This window comes from Pogoniulus pusillus, chromosome 36, assembly GCF_015220805.1.
Source record: "Pogoniulus pusillus isolate bPogPus1 chromosome 36, bPogPus1.pri, whole genome shotgun sequence".
In the NCBI taxonomy this organism is placed as follows: domain Eukaryota; kingdom Metazoa; phylum Chordata; class Aves; order Piciformes; family Lybiidae; genus Pogoniulus; species Pogoniulus pusillus.
In genome coordinates, this window is record NC_087299.1 from 2,862,260 (window position 1) to 2,879,278 (window position 17,019).

Consider the following 17,019-nt stretch of genomic DNA (forward strand, 5'->3'; position numbering starts at 1 on the left):
CACAAGACAGGGTTTGCTCTCCCTTTACTCTCATCTCACATCCCCTCCTCCTCTCCCCACAGAATGAAGTCTTCCCTGAGCCCCTCTTCACCTGGACACGGGTGGGAAGTCGGCTCCTGGATGGCAGCACCGAGCACGATGGCAAGGAGCTGGTGCTGGAGCGGGTACCAGCCGAGCTCAACGGCTCCATGTACCGCTGCACCGCCCAGAACCCCCTGGGCTCCACCGACACCCACACCCGCCTCATCGTTTTTGGTATGCCTGCACCATGGGGGGGGGTCACCCCTCCCTCCATGAATCCTCACTCATCTCCTTTTCTTTCCCCCTACCCCCCCAGTAAAAATGTCTCTCTGCTGTTTCTTTCCCTTTAGAAAACCCAAATATTCCCAGAGGAACAGAAGACTCCAATGGTGAGTGGTGGCGGCACTGGGATTCCAAACTGAAGCACCCCTAGGGAGGGAAGGACCATGCAGAAAGCATCTCTTCCTCCACTGTCCCAAATCCTTGGCCATCTCTGCTTGCGCTGCCCCAAGTCCTTGAGCATCTCTCCTTGCATCAACTCAGGCCATTGGCCCATCTCTCTTTGCCTCACCCCAAACCCTTGGCCATCTGTCTTTGTGCCACCCCAAACTCTTAGCCATCTCTTTTTGCCTTACCCCAAACCCTTGGACATGTCTCTTTACCTCACACCAAACCCTTGGCCATCTCTCTTTGCGTCACCCCAAACTCTTGGCTGTTTCTCTTTGCCTCACCCTAAACCCTTGACCATCTCTCTTTGCCTCACTCCAAACCCTTGGCTGTTTCTCTTTGCCTCACTCCAAACCCTTAACCGTCTCCCCTTGCCTCACCCCAAACCCTTAACCATCTCCCCTTGCCTCACCCCAAACCTTTAACCATCTCTCCTTGCCTCACCCCAATTCCTTAACCATCTCTCCTTGCCTCACCCCAAACCCTTAACCATCTCTCCTTGCCTCACCCCAAACCTTTAACCATCTCTCCTTGCCTCACCCCAAACCTTTAACCATCTCTCCTTACCTCACCCCAAACCTTTAACCATCTCTCCTTGCCTCACCCCAAACCCTTGCCCATCCCTTCTTTCCTCACCACAAACCCTTGGCAGAGAGATGTCCTTTCCCCAAAAGAGGCCTGGCAGATGCTCCCCGCAACACCCCTGACCTGCTGCCCACCCCACACGACCTCAGGAGGGGGATTCCCCCCTAGGAGAAGTTGATGACCTCATCCTTCTTGGATCCCAAGCAGCAAGACACAGATCTCTAACCTCCTCCTCCCTTCTCTCCTCCTGCCTAGGTTCACTGACCAACCACGGCGGCTTCAGACTAGTTTTGGCGCTTACCCTAACAGTGATCCTGGAGCTCACGTGAAGCTTCACCTGCCTCTTCCTCCTCCTCCTCTTCCTCTGTATGGCTCCACCCAGCCTCTACACCTCCCCCAGTCTGTTCTCTTGCTCTCTTTATTTTGTTATTCTATTTTTTTTTCTATACTATTTCCAGTCTTGGTCTCTTTCTGTCTGTGTCTTGGCTTCCTCAGACGATTTAAATAAAGGAGAAAGAAAAGTAGAAAGTTGTGGTTAATGCTTTGCCTTCTGCTGGGGGTGTCCAGCACTGCTTTGGGGTGTCCAAGAGCCTTTGCAAAATCTTGGAGGGTGTTGGAGTGTCTTGTAGTGATGGGGCAAAGGCTTTGAGCTGGAAGAGGGGAGATTGAGAATGGAGATGAGGAAGAAATTCTTGAGAGTGAGGGTGGGGAGACATTGGAATAGGTTGCCCAGAGAGGTTGTGGCTGCTCCCTGCCTGGAGGTGTTGAAGGCCATTTTTGGATGATGCCTTGAGCAACCTGAGAAAGTGGGAGGTCTCCCTGACCAGTGTGGGGGGACTTGGAACTGGATGATTGTTGAGATACTGGGATGTGTCCAGAGAAGGGCAATGAAGTTGGTAAGAGGTCTGGAGCACAGCCCTGTGAGGAGAGGCTGAGGGAGCTGGGGGTGTGCAGCCTGCAGCAGAGGAGGCTCAGGGCAGAGCTCATTACTGTCTGCAGCTACCTGAAGGGAGGTTGTAACCAGATGCGTTGGGCTCTGTTGCCAGGCAACAAGGAACAAAACAAGGGGACAGGGCCTCAAGTTGTGTTGGGGGAGGTCTAGGCTGGATATTAGGAGGAAGTTCTTCACACAGAGATTGGCATTGGAATGGGCTGCCCAGGAACGTGATGGAGTCACCATCCCTGGAGGTGTTCAAGAAGATGCTGGCTGGGGCACTTAGTGCCATGGTCTGGTTGATTGGCCAGTGTTGGGTGCTAGATTGGGCTGGATGATCTTGGAGCTCTCTTCCAACCTGGCTAATTCTATGATTCTATGATCTTGAAGGTCGCTTCCACCTCAAACCATTCACAGTATCACAGTATCATCAGGGCTGGAAGAGACCTCACAGATCATCAAGTCCAACCCTTTAGCACAGAGCTCAAGGCCAGACCATGGCACCAAGTGCCACGTCCAGTCCTGCCTTGAACAGCTCCAGGGACGGCGACTCCACCACCTCCCCGGGCAGCCCATTCCAGTGTCCAATGACTCTCTCAGGGAAGAACTTTCTCCTCACCTCCAGCCTAAATCTCCCCTGGCACAGCCTGAGGCTGTGTCCTCTCGTTCTGGTGCTGGCCACCTGAGAGAAGAGAGCAACCTCCTCCTGGCCACAACCACCCTTCAGGTATCTGTAGGCAGTAGAGAGTCTATCATTCTGTGATGCAAGGATCACATTTCCCATGGACCACTTCTCCTCCAAGGACGGGCTGAGAGATTTGGGGTTGTTCAGGCTGGAGAAGAGAAAGCTCCAGGGAGACCTTAGAGCTGCATTTCAATATCTGATGGGGACCTCCAGGCAAGCTGGAGAGGGACTGTTCAGAAGGGCCTGTGGGGATAGGTCAAGGGTCAATGATTTGAAACTGGAGCAGGGCAGATTTAGGTAGAACATTAGGAAGAAACTCTTCACAGTGAGGATAATGAGACACTGGAGTAGGTTGCCCAAAGACATAGTAGAACTCCCATCCCTGGAGACATGCAAGGTCAAACTAGATGGGGCTCTGAGCAACCTTATCTAGGTGCCCCAGCTCACTGCAGAGGGTTGGACCACTGAGAGTACAATGCATGGCATAACTCTATGAAAATCCATCTCCACCATGCACATTGCACCACGATTTCAGCTCCCTGGGGTAAGGACATGTCCCCAACATGAGGGACACCAGAGACAAGCCCTGCTCAGCTCACATGCAAGCAGGCAGCGACGCTGGGAGCCCAAAAGCTGCACATCACCAGCCCTGCCCAGACCTCAGCTGAGGCAGAGGGGCTTTGCTGGCAGACACAAGCCTTGTCGGGGGCTGGACAGTCAATCTCTAGTGACAGGCAGCTCCCAACCCAAAATGTCAACCCTCACACATGAGCGAGCAGCGCAGGTCCCATCAGGCAGTACCACCGAGGAGACACCAGCCCAGACTAGAGCTCTACATCCTCCTTTGGTCTGTGCCACCCTTTCTATCCCCCTCTTGGCAAATTGTCACCATGGAGACCCATCCTGACCACATCCTGGTCATTCCTACTGTACCCTGTGCCACTGGGCACCCTGCAGTGTGGCATTAATCCTGCTGCAAAATCCAGCTGCTTTTACCCTGGTCCTGCCTAGTGCTGGTGGTTTTCCTGCCTGCTTTACCTCCCTGTGTTACCCCCCCAAGAGCATCCAACCCTGAACTAGGATCCCTGGGGGAGCAGATGGAGAAGGAGGGGAGAACGATGTTGGGATGCTCCCTCTGCCTTTTCCTCTGGGAACTCTTAATCCTGGAGGATTAGCCAGCAGTCCTGTGGTGCTTCATCTTTCCAGAGCTCCAAACGAGTGCTAAGCATTATTATTACTATTATGATTAATTATTATTAAGCAGCTTCAGTCCCTGCCACGCTCCACTGCCAGCCTCGCCGCAGGCACCTTCCCAGCCTCACAAGGAGCTAAACCTCAGGAGCTCTTTCCAGTAGACAAAAGCTCCTGCTTTATAATGCAGGCTGGCTGGGATGCAGGAGGATCAGCAGCTCTGTTTTCATCCCAAAAACAACAGCAGCAGCAGCTAAGGATTTACATCCCATGGGACCAGCTGCCTGAAGCCTTACTCTGTCCTTGACCTCTTTCAACCACTCCAGCTCATTGCACTCCCTTGGGCAAGAAGGGAACATTTTTGCATCTCCTTGGGCAAGAAGGGAACCTTTTTTATGTTGCAGGTTCCTTTTTTTTTTTTTTTGAGGAATCTCCTGCCTCTTCCTTCTTTTTTCCCTGAGCATCTTTTGCTTTCAGGAGAGCCTGGATCCCTTCAGACCAGCTGCCTGAATTCCTGCTCCTTCCTTGACCGCTCTCCTCACTCCAGCCCACTGCACCTCCAAGGGCAAGAAGGGAATGTTTATTGTTTCAGGGAAGCTTCATTTTGGAAGGAGAACCTTCATTTTTTTAGGAGAACCTTCAGTTTTTGGGGGGAGGAGCCTCTATTTGTTTGGAGGAACCCTTCTTTTCTGAGAAGAACCTGGATCCCTTTGGAGCAGCTGCCTGAAGCCTTACTCTGTCCTTGACCTCTTTCAACCACTCCAGCTCATTGCACTCCCTTGGGCAAGAAGGGAACCTTTTTCATGTTGCAGGTTCCTTTGTTTTTTGAGGAACCTTCTGCCTCTTCCTTCTTTTTTCCCTGAGCATCTTTTACTTTCAGGAGAGCCTGGATCCCTTTGGACCAGCTGCCTGGATTCCTTCTCCTTCCTTGACCGCTCTCCTCACTCCAGCCCACTGCACCTCCAAGGGCAAGAAGGGAATGTTCATTGTTTCAGGGAAGCTTCATTTTGGAAGGAGAACCTTCATTTTTTAGGAGAACCTTCAGTTTTTGGGGGGAAGGAGCCTCTATTTGTTTGGAGGAACCCTTCTTTTTTGAGAAGAACCTGGATCCCTTTGGAGTAGCTGCCTGGAGCCTTACTCTGTCCTTGACCTCTTTCAACCACTCCAGCTCATTGTACTCCCTTGGGCAAGAAGGGAACCTTTTTGCACCTCCTTGGGCAAGAAGGGAACCTTTTTCATGTTGCAGGTTCCTTTGTTTTTTGAGGAACCTTCTGCCTCTTCCTTTTTTTTTCCCTGAGCATCTTTTACTTTCAGGAGAACCTGGATCCCTTTGGACCAGCTGCCTGAATTCCTGCTCCTTCCTTGACTGCTCTCCTCACTCCAGCCCACTGCACCTCCAAGGGCAAGAAGGGAATGTTCATTGTTTCAGGGAAGCTTCATTTTGGAAGGAGAACCTTCAGGGTTTTAGGAGAACCTTCAGTTTTTGGGAGGAGGAGCCTCTATTTGTTTGGAGGAACCTTTCTTTTTTGAGAAGAACCTGGATCCCTTTGGAGCTGCTCCCTCCTTGACATCTTTCACCACTCCAACCCCCTGTACCTGCTTGGGCAAGTAGGGAACCTCCATTCTTTGGGGGTTGCTTTCTTTTTGGTTTTAGGGAGCCTTTATTTTCTTGAGGAACCTTCATTTCTTAGGAGAACCTTTGGGTATTTTTGGAGGAAGCCTTATTTTATGTCAGGATCCTTTACTGTTTTAGGAGAACCCTTATTTTTCAGGAGGCTCTTTGGTTTTTAGGAGAGCTTTTGCTTTCTAGGAGGCTATTTGCTGCTTAGGAAACCCTCTCTTCTTTGGCAGACCCTTTGGTTATCAGCAGAACCTTTGCCTTTAGAACCTTCATTTTTAGGAGGACCTTTGCTTTTCAGCAGAACCTTTGCCTTTAGAGCCTTTATTTTTAGGAGGACCTTTGGTTTTTAGTAGGACCTTTGCCTTTAGAACCTTTATTTTTAGGAGGACCTTTGTTTTTTAGCAGAACCTTTGCCTTTAGAACCTTTATTTTTAGGAGGACCTTTGGTTTTTAGTAGGACCTTTGCCTTTAGAGCCTTTATTTTTAGGAGGACCTTTGGTTTTTAGCAGAACCTTTGCCTTTAGACCCTTTATTTTTAGGAGGACCTTTGGTTTTTAGTAGGACCTTTGCCTTTAGAGCCTTTATTTTTAGGAGGACCTTTGGTTTTTAGCAGAACCTTTGCCTTTAGACCCTTTATTTTTAGGAGGACCTTTGGTTTTTAGCAGAACCTTTGTCTTTAGAACCTTTATTTTTAGGAGGACCTTTGCTTTTTAGCAGGACCTTTGTCCTTAGAACCTTTATTTTTTAGAAGGACCTTTGGTTTTCAGCAGAACCTTTGCCTTTAGAACCTTTATTTTCAGGAGAACCTTTGTTTTTCAGCAGAACCTTTGTTATTAAAACCTTTATTTTTAGAAGGACCTTTGGATTTCAGCAGGACCTTTGTCTTTGAACCTTTATTTTTAGGAGGACCTTTGGTTTTTAGCAGGACCTTTGTCTTCAGAACCTTTATGTTTTAGGAGGACCTTTGGTTATAAGCAGAACCTTTGTCTTTAGAACCTTTGTTTTTAGGAGGACCTTTGGTTTTTAGCAGGACCTTTGTCTCTAGAACCTCTATTTTTAGGAGGACCTTTGGTTTTTAGCACAACCTTTGTTATCAGAACCTTTATTTCTTTAGGAGGACCTTTGGTTTTCAGCAGAACCTTTGCCTTTAGACCCTTTATATTTAGGAAGACCTTTGCTTTTTAGCAGGACCTTTGTCTTCAGAACCTTTATTTTTTAGGAGGACCTCTGGATTTCAGCAGAACCTTTGTCCTTAGAACCTTTATTTTTTAGCAGGACCTCTGGATTTCAGCACAACCTTTGTTATTAGAACCTTTATTTTTTAGCAGGACCTCTGGATTCTAGCAGAACCTTTGTTATTAAAACCTTTATTTTTTAGGATGACCTCTGGATTTCAGCACAACCTTTGTTATTAGAACCTTTATTTTTCTGGAGGACCTCTGGATTTCAGCACAACCTTTGTTATTAAAACCTTTATTTTTTAGGAGGACCTCTGGATTTCAGCAGAACCTTTGTTATTAGAACCTTTATTTTTTAGGAGGACCTCTGGATTTCAGCACAACCTTTGTCCTTAGAACCTTTATTTTTTAGGAGGACCTCTGGATTTCAGCAGAACCTTTGTTATTAGAACCTTTATTTTTTAGGAGGAACTCTGGATTTCAGCACAACCTTTGTCTTCAGAACCTTTATTTTTTAGGAGGACCTCTGGATTTCAGCACAACCTTTGTCCTTAGAACCTTTATTTTTTAGGAGGACCTCTGGATTTCAGCACAACCTTTGTTATTAGAACCTTTATTTTTTAGGAGGACCTCTGGATTTCAGCACAACCTTTGTTATTAGAACCTTTATTTTTTAGGAGGACCTCTGGATTTCAGCACAACCTTTGTCCTTAGAACCTTTATTTTTTAGAAGGACCTCTGGACTTCAGCACAACCTTTGTTATTAGAACTTTTATTTTTCAGGAGGACCTCTGGATTTCATCACAACCTTTGTTATCAGAACCTTTATTTTTCAGGAGGACCTCTGGATTTCATCACAACCTTTGTTATCAGAACCTTTATTTTGTTAAGAGAACCTTTCTTTTTTTAAGAGAGCCTCTCTTTTGTTTAGGAGAACCTTTCTTTTTTAGGAGGGCTTTTGGATTTTAGCAGAACCTTTCTTTTTAGAGCCTTTATTTCTTTTAAAAGGACCTTTCTTTTTTAAGAGCTCCTTTCTTTTTTTATGAGCTCCTTTCTTTTTTTAAGAGAACCTTCAATTTTTTTTTGAGGAGAACCTTTAGAGGAGAACCTTTATATATGTCTATATTTTAGGAGGCAGTTTGGTGTTATTTTAGCAGACCCTTTCTTTTTCTTCTTCAGGGGAATCAGCATCACTTGGTTTATCCCCACACTACCAATCAGTTAGGAGAGCCCCACCCCAGGGATGGTTCTCCCCCTGCGCAGGGATTGGAGATGCTCCAGGGCCCTCATCCCAACGCCGTTAAACAACCATTAGAGCTTCTCGCTTGGGAAAATGAGGATTTACAGACGCCCAAACCTCCATTTAAATGCAAATGTGGTGGTTTTCACCCGGAGCAGTACAGCGGCAGTGCCACCAACCTCCAGCTTTGCCTGATGCCTTCTCAGGAACAACGTGACCTGAGCCAGCAGCTGAGAGAGGACTGATGGGATCAGGGATCCTGTGCCCTAAATCTATCCCTTTGAGTGCATTTAGGCTGCTTGGCTCTTTCCCCAGGGATAGTGGCATGGTGGTGGATTAAGCTATAAGCATAGGCTGAGGGAGGTGGTAGAGTCTGTGTGGCTGGAGGTGTTGCAGCCAAGGCTGGCTGGGGCACTGGGTGCCATGGTCTGGTTGGTTGGGCAGGGCTGGGTGCTAGGTTGGACTGGCTGAGCTTGGAGCTCTCTGCCAACCTGCTTGATTCTGTGATTCTGTGGTTCTTGGATCCTCTTGGCACCACAGCATTGACTGAGGGAGACAGAAGCTCCTTGGAAATGTTCAAGGACAGGCTGGATGGAGCCTTGAGCAACCTGATCTAGAGGAAGGTGTCCCTGCACATGGTAGAGGGGCTGGAACTAGATGATCTTCAAGTACCTTTCCAGCTCAGCTCAAACCATTCTATGATCTCCCAGGGCTGTGGCACCTTTGGGATATTAGGGTGGGTGGGGGCAAAAAACCAAAGATGTCCTGTTCAGGTCACATCTGCAGTACTGTGTCCAGTTCTGGGCCCCCCAGTTCAAGAAGGACATAGAACTGCTGGAGAGAGTCCAGCACAGAGCCACAAAGATGCTGAAGGGAATGGAACAACTCTGTTAGGAGGAGAGCCTGAGGGAGCTGAGCTGTGCTGCTGGGAGAGGAGACTGAGAGGTGACCTCAGCAATGGTAAAGGTGAGTGCCAGGAGGCTGGGGCCAGGCTCTGCTGGGTGATGCCCAATGACAGAGACAGAGACAATGGTGGAAGCTGAGGCATAGGAAGTTCCATGGAAACAGGAAGAGGATTTTTTCCCCTGTAAGGGTGACAGAGCCCTGGCACAGGCTACCCAGTGAGGGGCTGTGGAGTCTCCTTCTCTGCAGATATTCAAGAGCTGCCTGGATGTGTTCTGTGTGATCTGCTCTGGGTGATGCTGCTCGGGCAGGGGAGTTGGACTGGATGAGCTTTGGAATCATAGAATCAAGCAGGTTGGCAGAGAGCTCCAAGCTCAGCCAGCCCAACCTAGCACCCAGCCCTGCCCAACCAACCACACCATGGCACTCAGTGCCCCAGCCAGCCTTGGCTGCAACACCTCCAGCCACACAGACTCCACCACCTCCCTGGGCAGCCCATTCCAATGCCAATCACTCTCCCTGACAACAACTTCCTAACAACATCCAGCCTCAACCTGCCCTGCCACAGCTTCAGCCTGGGGACCCTTCTTCTCTTGCTGGCTGCCTGGCAGCAGAGCCCAACCCCACCTGGCTACAGCCTCCCTGCAGGCAGCTGCAGACAGCAATGAGCTCTGCCCTGAGCCTCCCCTGCTGCAGGCTGCACCCCCCCAGCTCCCTCAGCCTCTCCTCACAGGGCTGTGCTCCAGGCCCCTCCCCAGCCTTGCTGCCCTTCTCTCAACACCTTCCAGCACCTCAACAGCTCTCTTGAATTGAGGATCCCAAAACTGGACACAGCACTGCAGGGGTGTCCTGAGCATTGCTGAGCTCAGGGGCAGAAGAACCTCCCTTGTCCTGCTGCCCACACTGCTCCTGAGCCAGCCCAGGATGCCATTGGAGGTCCCTTCCAGTCCCTAACATTCTGTAATTAGGTGATTCTGTAATTCCCCAGTTTGGGATACACTGGAGAGATTCCAGTGGAGGCTCTGAAGATGCTGAGGTGAAAAGACTGAGAGCACTTCCAACCCCAACCCCCTGCATCACCGAAATCCCCAGCTCCCGAGCTCCAGCTCCCACCACCACCCACCCTGATGTTTGAGGACCTGGCAGTGAATAATGCAGCAGGCTGGAGGGGGAAAGAAGCTGCTGAGCTTGTTCCATTATTGATGAGAGATGACAGATCAGTGGCTGAGGACCTGCCTGAGCGAGACGATTAGCTTGTAAAAAATTCATCGCGCTCCGTGGGGACGATGCCAGCTGCAAAGCCCCAAGGAGAGGCAGGATCCATGGTCCCTAATTTCAGGAGACTTGGAAAAGGTTTGGAGTTTGGGGTTTTGGTTGGCTTTTTGGTTCGTTTGGGGTTTTTTTCCCTTTCTTTAAGCAAAATTAGCTAGAGGCAATCACAGGAGATGAGAGCCACAAGAGCCACAAGAGCCACAGACGTCAGTGCGGCTCGGAGGGGCTGCTGCAGCTTGCTCACAGTGGGGCAGGCTGAAGAGACATCCTTGCATTCACAGGCTCACAGGATGGCAGGGCTTAGAAGGGATCCAGAGATCATTTAATCCAAACCCCCTGCCACAGCAGGACCACACAGTCTAGCTCAGGGCACACAGGAACCCATCCAGACAGGGCTGGAAAGGCTCCAGAGAAGGAGACTCCACAACCTCTCTGGGCAGCCTGTGCCAGGGCTCTGGGACCCTTCCAGCAAAGAAGTTGCCCCTTGTGCTGAGCTGGAACCTCCTGTGCTGCAGCTTCCATCCATTGCTACTTGTCCTGTCCCAGGGAGCAGTGAGCAGAGCCTGTCCCCCCCTCCTGACCCCCAGCCCTCAGATATTCATAAACATTGATTCAATCCCCTCTCAGTCTTCTCTTCTCCAGACTAAGCAGCCCCAGGGCCCTCAGCCTCTCCTCACCAGGCACTTCTCCAGTCCCCTCAGCATCCTCATAGTCCTCCACTGAACCTTCTCCAGCAGATCCCTGTCCCTCTGCAACTGGGGAGCTCAAAACTGAAGGCAGTGCTCAAGATGAGGCCTCACCAGGACAGAGTAGAGGTGGAGGAGAACCTCCCTTGCTCTGCTGTGCTGCAACTCACACCCATTCCTCCTAGTCCTATCACAAGGAGCAGTGAGCAGAGCCTGTCCCCCACTTCCTGACCCCCATCCCTCAGGTCATAGAATCAAGCAGGCTGGAAGAGAGCTCCAAGCTCAGCCAGCCCAGTCTAGCACCCAGCCCTGCCCAACCAACCAGACCATGGCACTTAATGCCTCATCCAGTCTAACATTTATTCAGTCCCCTCTCTGTCTTCCCTTCTTCTTGCATTGGATCTGCATCTGCAGCATGAAAATCCTCCTCCCCAGTACCACCCTCCACAGCTCTGGGAGGCTGCTGATCTTCTCCAGGCTTTCCTCCTCACAGAGATGTTCCAGGTCCCTCATCATCTTCAGAGCCTCGAGTGGACTCTGCAGCAGTTCCATTTCCAAGGGCTCTAGTCCCCTTATCCTGACATCTGTGAAGGTAACAGCACCCAGATCATGCTGCCTGCTGGATATTACCATCACCCTCCACCTGCACTCCCATGTTTCACCTTCCCAAGGTCCATGAAAACACACCAGGGATTACAGGAACCACACTGACTTGGGGTTTTGGCAGCCCAGCCCTGCATGATTTGTTGTCCCCTCTCTGGAGGTGTTCAAGGCCAGGTTGGACGTGCAGCCTGGTCCACTGGGAGATGTCCTTGCCCATGGCAGGAGTTCAGAAGTAGGCAATCTTTAAGGTCTCTTGTAACCAAAACCATTCTGTGACCTCCCAGGGATGTGGCACATCCAAGTCCTCAGCCCTTTAGGATATTAGGGTTGGGGGCACAAACCCAGAGCTGCCCTGCTGAGGCTGCATCTGGAGGACTGGGTCCAATTCTGGACCCAGCTCAGTTGAGGAAAAACAGGGGAATACTGCAGAGAGTCCAGTGGAGGCTGCAGAGCTGCTGAGCCTGAGGTGCTAGAGCAGCCCTGTGAGGAGCAAAGGCTGAGAGCCCTGGGGCTGAGAGCCTGCAGAAGAGCAGCCCCAGAGGAGATCTGAGCAATGCTCAGCAAGAGCTAAAGGATGAGGAGCAAGAGGATGAGGAGCAAGAGGATGAGGCCAACCTCTTGTCAGTGGTGCCCAGGGGCAGAACAAGGGGCAGAGGAACCCAGTCTGAATAAGTGGAGAAACTTCTTTTCTGGTGTAGCCTGGAGTAGGCTGCTCAGAGAGGTTGTGGAGTCTCCTTCTCTGGAGCCTTTCAGAACCCACCTGAACATGATCCTGCACAACTGGCTGCCCCTGCTTTGGCAGGAAGGTTGGGCTGGAGGATCTCCAGAGGCACCTGGACATGATCCTGCACAACTGGCTGCCCCTGCTTTGGCAGAAAGGTTGGGCTGGAGGATCCCCAGAGGCTCCTGGACATGATCCTGCACAACTGGCTGCCCCTGCTTTGGCAGGAAGGTTGGGCTGGAGGATCCCCAGAGGCTCCTGGACATGATCCTGCACAACTGGCTGCCTCTGCTTTGGCAGGAAGGTTGGGCTGGAGGATCCCCAGAGGCTCCTGGACATGATCCTGCACAACTGGCTGCCCCTGCTTTGGCAGGAAGGTTGGGCTGGAGGATCCCCAGAGGCACCTGGACATGATCCTGCACAACTGGCTGCCCCTGCTTTGGCAGGAAGGTTGGGCTGGAGGATCCCCAGAGGCTCCTGGACATGATCCTGCACAACTGGCTGCCTCTGCTTTGGCAGGAAGGTTGGGCTGGAGGATCCCCAGAGGCTCCTGGACATGATCCTGCACAACTGGCTGCCCCTGCTTTGGCAGGAAGGTTGGGCTGGAGGATCCCCAGAGGCACCTGGACATGATCCTGCACAACTGGCTGCCCCTGCTTTGGCAGGAAGGTTGGGCTGGAGGATCCCCAGAGGCTCCTTTCAACCCCTACCCTTCTGTGATTGCCTGCTGCTGCAGCTCAGTGGGGTTGGGAATGCTGGTGGGAAGAAGGAGAAGCTTTGCTCAGTGCTTCCCCTGCCTCTTCCACCTCATTACCTGTCACAGCAGGAGCTGTGACCGGGCTCAGAGGGCCACCAAGCACATGCATAATTCATGCTGCCCAGCTCACCAGAGCAAGGCTCTTCTCAGAGCTACCTGCAGATTAAAACCCACAGCAGTGAGAGATGAAGAACCCTGGAGGTCACAGCCATCTGGATCACAGCCATCTGGGTGACCAGACCCCTTGCCAATTAGCTGAGCCCCCAGAACACGTGCCCAGCATCCCTGCATCTCCCTCTTGCTCCAGCTTCAACCTCAACATCAGGAGCCTCTGGGTTTGCAGGCAGCAGGGATTCACCTTTCCTCAAGGTTTTAAAGCTAGATCAAGCCACTCAGTGATGGCTTTTGGGTCTCTATCTCAAAAAGGGTGGATGGAAACAGAGTGATTGGCATTGGAATGGGCTGCCCAGGGAGGTGGTGGAGTTGTTGTGCCTGGAGGTGTTAAAAATGAGATTGGATGAGGCACTTAGTGCCATGGTCTGGTTGATTAGAAGTTGTTGGGTGATAGGTTGGACTCAATGATCTGGAAGGTCTTTTCCAGCCTGGTTGATTCTGTGATTCTTCAGCCTGGAGAAGAGAGAAGGTTTTGAGGAGACCTTGGAGTGGCCTTCCAGTATCTGAAGTGGGCTACAGGAGGGCTGGGGAGGGACTATTGATAAGGTCTGGTAATGACAGGAGGAGGAGGAATGGGTTTGAAGTGGCAGAGGAGAGATTGAAAGTGGATGTGAGGAAGAAGTTGTTTGCAGGGAGGGTGGTGAGAGACTGGCACAGGTTTCCCAGGGAGGTTGTGGAGCACAGAAGCACCCAATGTGATCTTGCAGCCAGCACCAGAAGAAGGGGACAGAGCCTGAAGCTGTGGGAGGGCAGGTTGAGGCTGGATGTTGTTAGGAAGTTGTTGTCAGAGTGATTGGCATTGGAATGGGCTGCCCAGGGAGGTGGTGGAGTCTGTGTGGCTGGAGGTGTTGCAGCCAAGGCTGGCTGGGGCACTGAGTGCCATGGTCTGGTTGGCTGGGCAAGGCTGGGTGCTAGGTTGGGCTGTTTGAGCTTGGAGCTCTCTGCCAACCTGCCTGATTCTATGCTTCTATGAAGCAGCTGGGTGGAGGTTTGGGTGATGCTGCTTTGGCAGCTCAGGATGCATCTGAGGGATGCATCACACAGCACTTGCTCTTCTCCAAGTGACTCTTTCAATCTAAGTCACTCACAGCAAAATAAGAACTCCTCCAAGGTGATGGCTGCTTGGGTAGAGGAGCCAAGGGGAGTGACAGGGCTCCTGTCTTCTTCTGGGCTATCCCACTGTTGCGGAGGGCAGAAATACGTGGCCGAGTCGAAAATTTATCAAAAATAGATATTTTTTATTTTTACAAAACCCGCCCCCACAACTATATATATAAAGATTAATTTCGTTTGATAAACAGGTTAAGTTGCATGAGAATTCTACGAGGATACCATTAATAATCTGACTATATATATTTGGAAGTCAGTTTTTGGAAAAGGCTTTAGCTATTAATTAATAGCGGTTTCTTACTAAATTAAGCTAAGCCAAATAACTCACTCAGGCTGGCTCGTGCGGTCTGTCTTCCTCCTCCAGCGGCTACAGGAGTCGTTAAGGGTCGTTAAGGGTCGTTAGGCAGACAAAGGTGTGCCTAACACCAAAGCAAGTCCTTAGTCTCTCTGCCGTCCAGGCACAGGAGAGTGAGCGAACTCGTCCAGGCACACGTAAAATCCAAAGCGGGAACCCCAAAGGCGGGAAGACCCCCAATATTTATACCCTTCGCTAGACAAAGGGCAGAGTTACCACACTTTAGGCGCGAAAGCGCACGGCCAATCCCAGCCTGGCTCCAGCGCGGGAACTCACGGGGCAGTCGCCGCCCCCTTCTCGGCTGCAGGGCAGGCGAGGGGGGGGGAAACCAGGCGGCTTTTCCCCTTCCCCCCGAAGTCCGGGCAGGAGAGGAATTTAGGGGTACAGGACTCCAGGACACCCACTAGAAGCATTGCAAGATCACAGCTCAGAGGATGTCAGGGGTTGGAAGGGACTCATAGAGATCATTGAGTACAACCCCCTTGCCAGAGCAGGACCACACAATTTAGCTCAGGGCACACAGGAACACATCCAGACAGGCCTAGAAAGGCTTCACACAAGGAGACTCCACAACCTCTCTGGGCAGCCTGTGCCAGGGCTCTGGGAGCCTTCCAGCAAAGAAGTTCCCCCTTGTGCTGAGCTGGAACCTCCTGTGCTGCAGCTTCCATCCACTGCTGCTTGTCCTGTGCCAGGGAGCAGTGAGCAGAGCCTGTCCCCCCCTCCTGACCCCCAGCCCTCAGATACTTATAAACATTGATTCAATCCCCTCTCAGTCTTCTCTTCTCCAGACTAAGCAGCCCCAGGGCCCTCAGCCTCTCCTCACCAGGCACTGCTCCAGTCCCCTCAGCATCCTCACAGCCCTGCACTGGACCCTCTCCAGCAGATCCCTGTCCCTCTGCAACTGGGGAGCTCCAAACTGAAGGCAGTACTCAAGGTGAGGTCTCAGCAGGGCAGAGTGGAGGGGCAGGAGAACCTCCCTTGATCTGCTGCACACACTCTGCTGAATGCCCCCCAAGACTCCATTGGCCTTCTTGGCCCCAGGGCACATTGCTGCCCCATGGGTAACTTGTTACCCACCAGCACCCCCAGGTCAAGATCTTGACATGCTGCTCTGTTATCACTGAGCCTGTCCAAAGGAGGGCAAGGAGGCTGGTGAAGGGTCTGGAGAACAGGTCTTGTAAGGAGGGGATGAGGGAACTGAGGTTGTTAAGCCTGGAATAAAGCAGGCTGAGGTAAGATCTGGCTCTCTGCAGCTCCCTGCAAGGAGGTTGGAGCCAGGCTGGGGCTGCTCTCAAGCAATTAGACAAGAGGAAACAGCCTCAGAGCTGCCCCTGGAAGGTTTAGGTTGGACATGAGGAACAATTTCTTCCATTTGAGTTTTGCCAAGGCCTATCCCATGCTACCCAGGGCAGTAGAGTGGAGTCCCCATCCCTTGAGGTGTTTCCAAGCAGTGGAGATGTGGTGCTGAGGGCCATGGTTTCGTGGTGCCCTGGCAGTGCTGGCTTCAGGGTTGGACTGGATGATCTCTTTCAAACCACAATGATTCTGTGGTTCTGCTTCTCCATTGCTGCTTTTCCCCATGCTGCACCCATACATGGTCACAACTTCCCAAACACCACCCTGAAAGCTTCTGCCTACTCACAGGGGTCCCCAGCTGCCAAGCCAACATGGGGAGCTCACCCTTCTGCTTCCTTTCTGGCCTCTTTTTTCTCTATATATATATGGATATTACTCTACTTAGACAAAAGTCCTCCACTCAAGGAGCAGTCCCAGCAAGGCTACTACCACCCTCACCCCCTTCAGCACCTCCATGGGCCTCATGTGAAGCCTCCAGGTGAAAGTCATAGAGTCAAGCAGGTTGGAAGAGAGCTCCAAGCTAATCCAGCCCAACCTAGCACCCAGCCCTGGCCAATCAACCAGACCTTGGCACTAAGTGCCCCAGCCAGCCTTGGCTGCAACACCTGCAGGGAGGTGAGCAGCATCTCCAGATGCCAACCGGAGCCTGGGCTGCAGCAGCAGAAGTGTGGGCAGCAGGGCCAGGGAGGGGATTCTGCCCCTCTGCTCTGCTCTGCTCTGCTGAGACCCCACCTGGAGTCCTGCATCCAGTTCTGGAGCCCCTGGGACAAGAGGGCTGTGGAGATGCTGGAGAGTGTCCAGAGCAGGGCCAGGAGGATGCTCAGAGGCTGCAGCAGCTCTGCTGTGAGCACAGCCTGAAAGAGTTGGGGCTGTGCAGGCTGGAGCAGAGGAGACTCCCAGGGGACCTTCTTGTGGCCTGCCAGGATCTGAAGTGGGCTCCAAAACAGCTGGGGAGGGACTTCTGAGGCTGTGAGGGAGTGGCAGGAGTGGGGGGGATGGAGCAGAGATGGAGGTGGGGAGAGTGAGGCTGGAGGTGAGGAGGAAGTTGTTGAGCAGGAGAGTGGTGAGAGGCTGGAATGGGTTGCCCAGGGAGGGGGTTGAGGCCCCATGGCTGGAGGTGTTTGAGGCCAGGCTGGCTGAGGCTGTGTGCAGCCTGCTCTAGGGTAGGGTGTCCCTGGGC

At 51.7% G+C, this 17,019-nt stretch overlaps 1 protein-coding gene across 3 annotated transcripts in view; it reads left to right on the plus strand.

The window, feature by feature from the left end:
* Window positions 1–1,581, plus strand: part of IGSF21 (immunoglobin superfamily member 21) — a 92,268-nt gene extending 90,687 nt beyond the window's left edge. For all 3 annotated transcript variants that reach the window (XM_064171959.1, XM_064171962.1, XM_064171961.1), the window contains 3 exons: window positions 63–255; window positions 372–410; window positions 1,309–1,581. In XM_064171959.1, coding sequence (XP_064028029.1) covers window positions 63–255; window positions 372–410; window positions 1,309–1,382 — 306 coding nt within the window. In that variant the 3' untranslated portion in view covers window positions 1,383–1,581. The remainder of the gene's footprint in view (window positions 1–62; window positions 256–371; window positions 411–1,308) is intronic.
* Window positions 1,582–17,019: the final 15,438 nt, after the last annotated feature.